The sequence below is a fragment of the Metarhizium robertsii genome (genome assembly GCF_000187425.2).
Source record: "Metarhizium robertsii ARSEF 23 chromosome Unknown MAA_Scf_5, whole genome shotgun sequence".
Lineage (NCBI taxonomy): Eukaryota > Fungi > Ascomycota > Sordariomycetes > Hypocreales > Clavicipitaceae > Metarhizium > Metarhizium robertsii.
In genome coordinates, this window is record NW_011942193.1 from 3,808,321 (window position 1) to 3,820,493 (window position 12,173).

General features: G+C 57.1%; 4 protein-coding genes across 4 annotated transcripts; 2 read left to right on the forward strand and 2 right to left on the reverse strand.

The window, feature by feature from the left end:
- Nucleotides 1–1,305: 1,305 nt before the first annotated feature.
- On the forward strand, nt 1,306–2,074 carry MAA_06912 (Mpv17 / PMP22 family protein; the record flags this gene model as incomplete). The annotated part of the gene is made up of 3 exons (XM_007824910.2): nt 1,306–1,434; nt 1,531–1,872; nt 1,919–2,074. The coding sequence occupies 3 exons, from the start codon at nt 1,306–1,308 to the stop codon at nt 2,072–2,074; spliced, it is 627 nt and encodes a 208-aa protein (XP_007823101.2).
- Nucleotides 2,075–2,439: 365 nt separating this feature from the next.
- Nucleotides 2,440–3,909, reverse strand: MAA_06913 (Flavin monooxygenase-like protein; the record flags this gene model as incomplete). Its single annotated transcript, XM_007824911.1, has 1 exon — nt 2,440–3,909. The coding sequence occupies one exon, from the start codon at nt 3,907–3,909 to the stop codon at nt 2,440–2,442; it is 1,470 nt and encodes a 489-aa protein (XP_007823102.1).
- A 1,521-nt stretch (nt 3,910–5,430) lies between these two features.
- Nucleotides 5,431–6,807, reverse strand: MAA_06914 (lipase 2; the record flags this gene model as incomplete). The annotated part of the gene is made up of 1 exon (XM_007824912.2): nt 5,431–6,807. One exon carries the CDS (start codon nt 6,805–6,807, stop codon nt 5,431–5,433), a length of 1,377 nt encoding a protein of 458 aa, XP_007823103.2.
- Nucleotides 6,808–10,297: 3,490 nt separating this feature from the next.
- MAA_11288 (uncharacterized protein) lies at nt 10,298–10,993 on the forward strand (the record flags this gene model as incomplete). Its single annotated transcript, XM_011413268.1, has 1 exon — nt 10,298–10,993. The coding sequence occupies one exon, from the start codon at nt 10,298–10,300 to the stop codon at nt 10,991–10,993; it is 696 nt and encodes a 231-aa protein (XP_011411570.1).
- Nucleotides 10,994–12,173: the final 1,180 nt, after the last annotated feature.

The following is a 12,173-nucleotide window of genomic DNA, read 5'->3' on the forward strand; positions in this document are numbered from 1 at the left end:
TGAGTTGATCGCCACCCTGGTCTTGCGCAACAGGTAATCGCAGGGAGGGCAAAGATCATGCTGAAGGTACTAGAAATCAAGTATTTCCAACAGAGTACTACATGTCCTATAACGGTACCAGTATTTCTCTCCGGATGGCTCGTTTTATACCGGACACGTGATGGAATGAGGCGGATCTTTAACTAACTCTGCTCTCATAACAGTTCGTTTCTATATTCACTATTGCATGATTTCTTGTGCTATTTTTTTAACACGAGAAGCAAAAGTATTAGCCTGCACATGGAAAAAAACATGATGCAAGAATCGGCCGGTCACACCCGAGACTGTGACGGCCTTTGTTCCCCCTTGGAGAACCCGATTGGATATCCGTGGAACGAGATTCCCGCGCTTTGCACACTTGCAGGAGACAATTCTGTATTGAAAGTCGGCCTATGTGTTCCATTGGAAGGAGCTTATTGTTGAAACTTTGCCCTCGGCACACGTGCGTACTGATGGCTAGAGTGTATTGCCAGAAGGCTGCCCTTTGTCCGTCTTGTTTGTCCGAGTTTGTACAAATGGACAAAAGGTGGGAGCGCATGTGATTGCTGTGGCATGTGGATGAAGTCGATAAGCTTGGACTATTGAGGGACACGTCGTGCTTCTCCCGCTATGGCTGTTGATGCCAATGCTGGCAGTTCTCGATGCTGCCTGTTGCTGGGCGGGCGCGATGTGAACATTTTTTCCGAATCTAGGTCCCGGTGCGTTGAATGCCGCCAAAGAGGCCGAATATATGGCCCTCACTTTCTTATTATTGCTGACGATAGTTCTAGTCTCTGTTTTAACGAGTCAACCACCGATCTTGGTACTCGTTGGCCGTTTGGCATATTCAGCCTACCTCAACAATACGCTGCACAACTAGATGCGCCGCCCATCATTTGCAATACGGCGCATTGTCCGGCCACGCTAATCGCCCAACCAATACGGGTTCTCTCCTTGGAAGTGGACAGCTCTAATAGCGCTTGAGCGAATTTGTTTCGTCGGAATGGGGCACCTATGTATAGTCTTGGGAACTAGGCTCTTATGTCGCTATACTACTAGTAGCTCTCCTATTCTTCAACCCGAAGCTCGGCCAACCAACCACCACCACAACCGCAATTGCGACACCATGATGCTTGCCAAATTCCCTTCGTCCCCCAATCCCTGCTGATCCCTACTTGATTTCGAAACTGCAACGGGGGACAAGTGGACGAGATCACGTGATGGAGCCGAACGGCCAGCATGTCCTGTACAACCAGCAGACGGCGATGATTTCGAACTCGGGAACACATGTCCGGCAAGCCATTGGCAATCCGCGACATGACCTTGTCACCGATTGCAGTGGCCACGCTCCAGGCGACCGGCCTCTCGACAGCGTCCAACATGTGCGCCCAATTCCTCGACCATTACCAGCAGCAGGTAACGTGCCAGCCGAGCTCGCCACCACCAGAGCGCCATCTGCTATACTCTTGGTCCTTGGACTAACATACTGCTTGTCAATGCGGGCAAAAATAGCGTCCGTTCTCCCTGGACCCCCTGCAGCTGCTGCGGTTCGTCCTGCTGACGCTGCTGACCACGCCGCCAAACTACCACTGGCAGCAGTTCCTCGAGCGGCGATTCCCGGCGTACATGCCGACCCGGCCGCCCTACGAGGCGATTGAGCTGCACCAGATTGCCGAGGAAGGCGGCGAGCGGCAGGCACGGCCGCCCGAGGCGTTCAGCTACCACAACACGCTGACCAAGTGGTTCGTCGACTGCATCACGGTGGGCGCCGTCCTCAACACGGTCGCGTTCCTCGTCATCATGGGCGTCTTGAAGGCCCGCTCGCCGGGCAGCATATGGCAGAGCGTCGTGGATGTAAGGGCCCCGAATTTGACGCGATGCATGCCGCTAACGCAGCTAGGATACGATTCCTATTATTGTTGCCGGGTACAGGATCTGGCCGCTGGCATCGATTGTGAGCTTCAGCGTGATTCCCGTCTCCAAGAGGATTGTGTTTCTGAGCTTCATCGGCTTCCTGTGGGGGATATACATGAGCCTGGTGGCGGCTCGCGTGTAGATTTGCAATTGACGGAGAGAGCCAATATTCAACATTGCCCAGCTGGCCTGTGCTGTGATGTATTCCCTCCGGGGGCCCTGCCGGGGGCCGCCTGCGGCGAGCTGTGGCCTACGGCCGGCGTTTGCATTTGTTTCGAATCTGCCAAAAGTGCATGTGGAGGACCTATAGATAGAGATGGTACTGGGGCTGGGTATACATGTCGGTATTCTAGAACATCCGCAATGTGAGGTCCACGATGCATCCAAGTTTATATTGCAAGGGACAGTCCCAGTACGCTTCTACGGTATATTTGCGCAAAAAAAGAAAAGTAAACACTAAAATACATCAATGACCGTTTCTCCCAACACGTGTATTATTTACCCCCCTCACTTCAACCACTGAATACCGGCGTCAATGTTCCCCCACCACGCATTCGTAATGTCCTTCCAGTAGTGCGAGCGCGGCTTCCACTGCGGGTCGGAGCCGACCTTGGGGAACAGGCTCTTGCCCTTCTCGACGTAGGTCGAGTTGAGGCGCATAAAGGGCAGCGGCTTCATGGCGGCCTTTTCGGCGTCGCTGAGCCGGGGCATGATGACGCTGTAGCCCTCGCGCGCGCTGCGGCTCAGCATGCGGCAGACGAGCTGGGCGGTGGCGTCGGCGCCCAGGGTCCAGCTGGCGTCCACGTAGCCAATGGACAGGGCGAGGTTGGGCACGTTTTCCAGCATGCAGCCCTTCCAGGCGTAGCAGTCGGGGATGTGGATGGGCGCGCCGTCGACCGAGGTCTCGATGCCGCCGGCGATGTGGAGCTTGAGCCCCGTGGCCGTGACGATGATGTCCGGGTGCAGCTCGCGGCCGGAGGTGAGCTTGATGGCGTTGGGGGTGACGCGGGCAATGACGCCCGTCTCGACGCTCGCGCGGCCCGTCTTGAGGCACTGGAAGAAGTCGCCCCCGGGGCAGAGGCACATGCGCTGCTCCCACGGGTTGTAGCGCGGCGTGAAGTGAGGGTCCATGGCGACGCCCTTGGGCAGCTCGCGCGCCGTGCGCTTGAGGATGAGGGTGCGCGCGAGCCGCGGGAACCAGGTGCAGAAGGTGGTGAGCAGGAACGCCGACAGGATCCACTTGAAGCGGATGATGCTCCGGGCCACGCCGCCGGGCAGCAGGAAGCGCAGCGCGCGGTCGAGGTAGTCCTTTTGCGGGAGGGCCAGGATGTACGTCGGCGAGCGCTGCAGCATGGTGGTGTGCGCGGCCTTGTCGCACATGGACGGCAGCAGGGTGACGGCCGTGGCGCCCGACCCGATGATGACGACGTTTTTGCCCGTGTAGTCGAGGTCTGTTGGCCAGAACTGCGGGTGGATGACGGGGCCGGCAAAGTCCTCGAGGCCCGGGATCTGCGTCTGCAGCGGCTCGTCGTAGTTGTAGTAGCCGGTGCCCAGGAAGACGAAGCGCGAGCGCAGCTTGATCTTGTCGGCGCCGTTGGCGACAATGTCGAGGTTCCACGACGACGAGGCCGACGACCAGTCCATCTTGGCGACCTTGTGGTTGAACTTGATGTGCTTGTCGACGCCGGCCTCGGCCGCCGACTCCTTGAGGTACTTGAGGATGAGGGTGCCGTGGGCGATGGGCTGCTTCTCCTCCCATATCCGCCACGGGAACCCAAACGTGTACAGGTCCGAGTCGGATCGGATGCCCGGGTATTTGAAGAGGCTCCAGGTGCCGCCAATCTCGTGGCGCCCGTCGACGATGCAGTAGCTCAGCTCGGGGTTGCGCTCCTGCAGTCGGTAGCCCATGTTGATGCCCGAGATGCCGGCGCCGATGATGACGACGTCATAGTCGACGTCTTGTTTCCTGTGTGCCATGGCGGCTGTTTTTTTTTTCTTCGTCTGTGATGGTGATGTCGGCGCCGCGTTGCGAATGGCGACGAGAAAAGCAAAAAAGGTGGAGTGGCCCCAACCCTAACCCTGCGATGGTGGTGTGCGGGACGCGATTTCGTCTGGACGAGGCAACAGCACGGCGGTTGGTGGTGGGTGCACTGATAGCCCAAAGACAAGGCGCAAGGCTTCCCCGGATTCTTATACCAAGACGCAAAGCTTCTCCAGAGACGGATGGGAAACGAGGCCGCTGGACGGGGCGGGCTGCGACTTTATTTCAACCCCGGCGCGGGCCAGAATGCCTCCGTAGCCGCAAGCCTCGGCATGTGTCGACGGTGTGTCGCCTCAGACAGGAGACGACGCCTCGCAGTGGCCGTTCTGTCCCACGAATGCGATTTGTCGACTCCTTGGTTGCCGTCGCCCCCGCGGGTCCGGCTCGCGCTGTGCCTGGTTCGCCACGAAGCTTGCGACGAGTTGGGGAAAATCTGAAGAAAAAAAAAAGGGCCCGATCGTCGGCCCACTCTGGACGTGCACGACTGGGCCGCAAATGGCCAGATTCGCGAATTGTCTGGGGCCAGATGGCGGCGCGAGTTGGCGGCGCCCGCCCGCCGGACCTTGAAGTGGTTCCTTGGATCCGTTCCAAACGGAGCGCCCGGGGTGCCCTTGGTTGCTCCGTACCAGACGACTGGACCTCGTTGCGGGTTGACATGTGCTGATGGGACGGCGTCGAGGTTGCGCATGTGCCTCGAAGGTGGTCTGATACAGGAGCAAGGACGGATTGACGTCGTGAGAAGCTTCTGTCCAGGCCACGGATAGCTGAGCGTGGCATGACGCAGGTTCTCGAGCAAATTCAAGTTGGCACCTTGGTCGCACGTGTCACGTGCTCAGTCAACTCTTGGCACGTGTTAGGTCTGATGTCTTGGCACAGGCCCTTGTCTCCAACCTACAACTGTCACCGCGACATCACATCATCACATGGAAGCGTCCACGTCCCTTGGTCCCTGGCATATATCTCAGCCGCGACCATGCTGCGTACATGCCGCCGGGGCGAATCCATAGAACAACTTGTCCGCTTATCTCCATCCCCATCGTGCAACGACGAGACCTGGGAAACGTGAAGGCGCATTTCCGTTGGTCAATTCAGCACGACACAACCGGGCCGCGGCTCAACAAACAAGTTGTCACTGCACAGTTGACGCGGTCCAGCCACTATACAAGCAAGTCTGTATTGTCAGTCTCTCCGTGCACAATGGTGGAAATGATGGGCAACAGCCTCTGGACGTCCATGGTGCAGTGCCACGGTACGCCACGCCCGTCTTACACTTGAACCGGGGCTAAGCCCTGTGCTTATGTTGTGTATATACAATACGTGCTGCAATTTACGGACATGTGGAATGAATCAATATCATTGGTAGCTATATACAACGCCAACCATGTAAGATGACTGGCTAGCCCTACTATATATCTCATACATGTCATACATACATGTCATGCTGCCCCTGAGGCGCATCACCATTTAATAAACGGCCCTACGCGCTTCCCTATCACGTCCAAGAACGCGTCAAGAAGGACCTTGGGCAAAATGGCCAGGGCACCGAAATCCAACAAGACAGAGTAGACGGTCTTGGTCTCACAGGCCGTCTGGTGGTCCTCGCCATTCATCCTTCCCCTCAGCCAGGCCAGCGCCTTGGGCGCACCCGTAACAGCCAACGACTCGTGGTTGGTGCTCTCGTCCCGCAGGTACTGGACCGTCGCGCCCTGCTTGCAGTACCAGTCGACGAGGGCGTCGGTTTCCGCCACGGGGCTCACCTCGTCCTTGGTGGCCTTGTACACGAGCAGCGGCGCCTTGGGGGCATGCTGCCCCAGGTCGTTTTCGCCCGCGATCCTGACCACCGTAGGATTCGCGTAGAGCAGCGAGGGGTCGTCGACGAACTGGCTCAGGTTCTTGCCGCTAAACTCGTTGATGTTGCCCAGAAGGCACATCTTGTCGGCCTTGTAGAACTCGTCCTTGTGCTGGGGCAGGACGTGCTTTTGGATGAGGGCGTCGACCTCGGGGTACTGGTGGGCGAGGCCGAGGATGCCGGCGGGGATGAGGCCGGCGGCGCCGGTGCCGTCGACCTTGCCCAGCACGGTGGTGATGTTGGGCACGGCGCCGCCCGCCGCCGCGCCGGCAATGGCCACCTCGGGCGCGTACGAGGGCTGCAGCTCCGCGGCGAACAGGGTCGCCAGGCTGCCGCCCGAGTACCCCCACAGCGTGACCGTCGGGTTCTTGCCGATGCCCGTGATGGCGCCCGAGTTGCGGGCGGCGCGGATGCCGTCCAGTACGGCCTGGCCCGCGAGCGCCTTTGCCAGGAACGCGCCCTTGGGCCCGAGGTAGTCGGGGACGATGACGACCCAGCCCTGCTCGAGGGCGGCCTCGACGAGCAGCACCTCGCCCTGGGCGACGGACGGGCCCGAGTCCAGCTGGAACGCGTACGACGGCGCGCAGTTGATGTTGGAAGCATCGTCTACCGCTTGGTACGAGAGGACCTTGTTGAAGTTGGCGTTGCGCGGGACGAGGACGGTGAGCACCGTGGCCGTGGCGTTGTTGAGACTATCCGTGGTCCGGTAGAGGAGCTGGTAGCTCGCATCGAGATGGACGGGATACTGGTTCTGGGAATGTATCAATCCGGCTACCGCAATGGGGTTTGGAGGCGGCCGGTGCCGGATAATGGCTCCGGGGGCATACGAGTCCAAGTTGTCGGGGAGTTTGTAGAAGCCGTCTGCGCTGGGCAGCGGCGGAGGTGCCCTGGCCTCGAGCACGGCTCCAACACCAGCGTCGCCAGAGATGGTCCAGCTGAACAGGGTCAACCACAAGGCGAGTTGGCAGATCATGGTGGAAATCATGTTGGCAGTAGCAAGTAGCTGGGATCGGCGTAGAGGCTTATCCTGCACTTTTCAAACCAGAGCAGGAGCAGCATCACTCCTTTATATACCAATTTGCTAGCCGGGTATAGACATGCCATGGCTGGTGTTTCTCTTCCATCATGTCGCCATTTCACTGATTCGCCCGAGGATGTCGGCCGTCCGTCGGCTCGACCCCCTCGCAAGGACGCTTGCAACGTCAAAGCCAAAAGACGCTATTGCCGTTCGGCCGCCCACCGAGCGACCGTAATCTCGTATAGGAGAGGCCTCTTTCTTCTCGCATCGCGTACCGTTCTCGGTCGGTAGTCAAGGTAGTTCCAGAAACGGCACGGCGTTCTATCCACGGCGTGCCGAGCCAATAACACGCCCCGAATCGGTCGTGAAGCGACAGGGCTGACACGGCTGACCATGAACAAGTTCTGAGACAACATACACGAGTCCTCTAGGCGCGCCCCGTCCCAATGCAACTCTGTCGCAGCTTTTTGGCCGTGGAGCCGAACAGTTTTGGCATAGCCCATAGCGCCGAGGCCATAAATGGCAGCTCGCCAACTAAACTTGCGAAATTCTGTCCTCTCCACTCGACGACGAGGCCAAAAGGGGCCGTCCTTGGGCCTTGTCGACAAGGAGCATCAGGAATCATCCGCATCTATAGCCACGGCTATGCCGGTTACGAACACAAGGTGTCGGCAATAGCGGTACCTTTTCCCGCAAAGGGTTAGTTTGGGGGATTACATCTCTTTTGTCACGGTCAACTAATATGCTAATCATGATTATATGATCCCGCACAGACGGGGCCGCCCACGCACGACGGCCCGGGCAGCCTGAATCGCATAATGCAACAGCACATAGCTTGTGGCGATGGCAGTCATTTACCGCATCGCCACGCAACCGGCTTGTCGCATCATTGGAAAAGGGGGCCATGGCAGGCCAGACCCGTCACTGAAGAAAGGGCACCCACGATGATGGGCCGAAATGTCCTGGGCCCAGGTAGATGCTGGGAAAAGGCGGCCATGTCCGCCACCGAGCTTGTCTGTTTTTCTATCATTTACCGTCGTAGAAACATGACGCAGCCTGCGCGCCGTCGACCAAGACGCTTTGGTTCTTTGTCCTGCGTGGACACGGCCTTGTCTAAGGTGGGATTATATTTGAAAAAGTTGACGGGCTTGAGGTCAACCACAATTTTCTCCGACGGCATCACGGGCCAGTCCTCGCTCCTCGGGCTGTGCGTCGAGCCAAACGTGTGCCAGACCACAATGTCCTGGTTCCTCATCGACGAGGAGCCGCCCCCCGGGCACTTCTCTTCGCAATCATGGACGCCAGGCCCTCCCCTCCGCGCGACCGCATCGTGTACCGCCCTGCGGGAAACACCTCGTCGTCGTGGTATCTCATCACCCACACCGCGTGCGCAAGGAGCAGCTGGCTATAGCAGGGGACCAGCTTGAGTCCGACCGGCGTCCGGGGCACGTCGTTGGTCTTTCCCTCGTTGACAATCTCGAAGACGCGGTTCTTGGCAAAGTCCAGGTCGAGCCCCTGCTCGCTCTCGACAATGGCGGACGAGGTGGTGTACCCGACCAGACACCAAAGTGGTTGTGGACGTGGGCGTCGTCGACCGGCATGGCGGCCGACTCGTCCACCTGTAGGGAGTTGGCGTGCCCGTCGTTGCCCAGGTCAAAGGCGCCCTTTCGCGCGTACGGCTTCGTGGTGGTGCGTGGCGGCGGCCGGAGGCTGGGATGGTACGCTCGATGATGACGGTGAATCTTTTGCCTGTCAAACGGCTTGCCTGTGGTTTGGAGGCGCTCGTCTGCTATGGACGGCAGGTAATGTCCACGCGAGACGTTGGGGGTGCTCCGATATCTCTGCGGACAGCGACAATGGGTTGACGTGTAAAAGTTTGCGTCGGGGTTGTCGACCAGTCTCATATATAAGCAGCACTAGGTGACTCAGACTAGGGGCTGTGAGGTTGGTTGGCTAAGGATTTATAGGGAGGACAGACAATGAATCTAGTACATACGACCACAGCCGCTAGCAGCAATCACGATCCCGTCCGATCTCGTACGATAACCTAGCGAGCGCTGGATTAGTAGTTGGGTCGGTGACGACCAGCGAATACCCAGTGTTGTATGTTATTTTTTGGTATCTTTTTTGCTTAACCTCACAACGAAAGAGTACATACCATCAACACTCGTTGTGTCATGTCGTTCATGCCGTCGGTCGCATAGGCCCACGACTCGACGCGGACGGTGCTCCCGGGAGGAAGATCAAGCTTGTTGATTTCATCTTGAACCTGCGGATCGGCGGCCTGCATGTACTGCGCATCAATGTAAGAGTGTCTCCCTTTGAGCGGGATCCTCCTTGTGATTGCATTCTTGTCAAGGTCGACAATGAGCTCCTCCAGGGCGTTGGTCTTGCCGTCCCCCGAGACGATGATGATCTGGGCTCCGGCCGGAGTGCTTCTGTTGGGGTTTCCAGATAGGCAATGGCCTCTGCCTTGGGAGGTTCTTGGGGGTTGATGAAGGGAAAGGATCTATCCCCCGCCGTTTCTTTCACCAAGCTTCTTGTTGGTTACTGCCGTTGGTTGTGTTGAGCTGAAGCCCCTCGTAATCAGTCACGGGGATGCAGTCGAGGGCATCACGCCTGTCAACGTGCTCCGTTTCTCGGGCTGTCGCACAGAGACGCCCAAGCTGCAGCGAAGCAACGTGTAATGATTGGATAAGAAGACAAAGAGCGTAGCCGTCAGGGGTCGTCCATGTGTCAAAGCTTCAACCAACGTTGACCTCTCCACCGCTATTTCCGCCATCCCACGCCCGACAGAGCTGGATTCCCATACTTGACCTCCATCCCCGCTCATGCTTCCTAGAAAAAAGCCAATACGAAGACCGGGCTTGGCCCCAAGAAGTTCTCGCCCTTCTGGGCCTCCGCCAAAAAGAGAATACTCCCACCATCCCTCGCAGCTTTGGAGACGGCTCTACTATGATGGTTGGCAAAATGATAGTTTGGAGATGGAGAAACTAGTCGGTTACCAACCAGGTGGCCATCATCCTATTCATCTCGGAGACGAGCTTTATAATGGCCGGTTCCGTGTTATTCATAAGCTAGGCTACGGAGGCTCCTCCATAGTATGGCTCTGCCGTGACCAAAGTCAAAGCAACCCAACGTACGTCGCCGTCAAGATCCTCGTCGCTCACCTACAGGAAGCAGAATGCCGCGAGCTACGTGTATTCCAAGACCAAAATCTCCATCATCAGAGCCGTTACTTTTGTTTTCCCAAGGAGCAATTTACCAGTGAGAGCCCCAATGGAACGCACCTCTGCCTTGTCCTCCCGGTCCTCGGGCCAACGGTGAATCACGCCGCCTGGATTTTCAACGAGGAGCGAGACGCAGATGGCATCATGCTACGCCAAGTATCGCGCAGCCTCGTTGAAGCTGTAGCCAGTCTACACAGTTACGGCATCTGTCACGCAGGCAAGTTCTCATGGCTCCCGGCTTACTTTCCAGCCCGCTAACGAGACCAGACTTGCGCCCGGCAAATGTGGTCTTGGAACTACAAAGCCTTGATGGCCTCGAAGAGAACCAGGTGCTAGAGAAGCTTGGCGAGCCCAAGACGCAAAGCATTACCATTCGCGAGGATTGTAACCCGACTCCGGACGTCCCATACGCTCCCAAATACATGGTTCAACAGGTCGATTTTCACGAGACGACCGACCTGGGGCCCATCTTGCCGCGGGCCGTCATCATCGACTTTGGGCAGGCTGTGAAGACGGCCGTGGAACAGCCGCCGTTTGGCATACCGACCGATTATGCGGCGCCAGAGGTGATTTGGAAGAGAAGCGGTGGCCGGGAAGTGGACACATGGTCGTTGGCTTGTACTCTGTACGAAGTTCGCGTTGGCAAGCACTTGTTTGAAGTCCCTCATCTGGTTGTGTTAGACGAGGACGACTACGAATATGAGATTTCCTCCGTGATAGGAGAGCGAATGAAAGAGCTTGGAGATGGCAGTGTGAATACGGCGGCGGCGGCTGGCCAGATTTGCAAGAGGGCCTTTGGCGACGATGTCACTGCCGAGCAGGGGCAGTGGGCGGAGATGCTGGCCGGTTTGCTGAGGTACGAACCGCATCAGAGGCCCAAGGTGCAAGAGTTGCTGAAAAACGCGTGGTTTGACACGCCTTAGCCATCGTTGTTCTTTGTCAAAGCCCAAGGTTGCGCGGTATCGTGCTGGTTTTGGCAGTGGACGCTGTTTTGAAGAGGGACGAAGAATGGGATCTGGGTTGAGTCCTAGGTTTTCCCAGACAAAGGGATGGATGGGTGACTAATACATATACATGAAGGGAACAGCTGTGCCTAAAGTTTCCACCGGGTCATTTGTTCGGTATGTGTAACCTCGGGGTCCTTTATCGGCGATGGTCCTTTGTTGGGCTTTGTTGTTGGGTTCTAACCGTGTAACATAATCGCTTGCAGAAAGCCTGGATATCGCTTGTACGAGGCCGATCAGCCTCGTCATCGTTACGCAGAGGCCTGGCTGTCTTGCACAAGAAAGCCTACATGGTGGCTGTGTATGCGGGTTCCTTGTTGGATGGACAGGTGACCCGAATCTGCAACCTTTGTTTCGGATAGTTTCAAAGAAGGACCCTGCATCTCCACGCTGTCATGTCGATAAGTGACAAAAGCGAGTACGACAATAATAGAACTGGCAGATGACACTAACGGCCCGGGCCGAACATTGAAAGCACAAACCGACCGGACTCTTTCAAAAACTTGCTGCGTGCCGGCCGCAGATGTCTGGGTCCGGCATTGGTCGCCGGCATAAAGTGAACGGGCCACAAGATGACCCGGGTGAAACAAGTCCATCATTGTTGATCTGGTTCAAGCAGTCGTGTTAGAAACATGTATTTAACAATGGCATTTTGAACAACTATGCAACAAGTGCCTTCCAGTCCATACTTGTCGCACCAAAAATGCGCGTGGCCACGCCATATTCTTTTGTGTGTTGGTACCCGATATATCTTGTGACAATATTTGCCCTCCAGAGTCGAGAGTCGAGACGGTTCACTGCTGGCACGAGCCCGTGCTCCCACAATGTTCGCATTGAACGTGGGCAGACTGCTTTTGACCTGCAGATGTAAACAAGGCCGTCAGAGAGTCAAAGGCATGCTCACGGCCGTTTCAGTGATGATGACACGTCGAACAAGACAATTCACAGCAAAAGGCGGACCTCGCAAAGGCCGTGCAATGTGCATGACGTCGCAGACGCAGCAGAGGAGTCGATGTGAGTATTCTGTGCCAAATAGGTATATATTGGCCCGGCCATTCCTCCTTCTGACTGTATTGGCCCTCAGGGTGGCGATCAACTC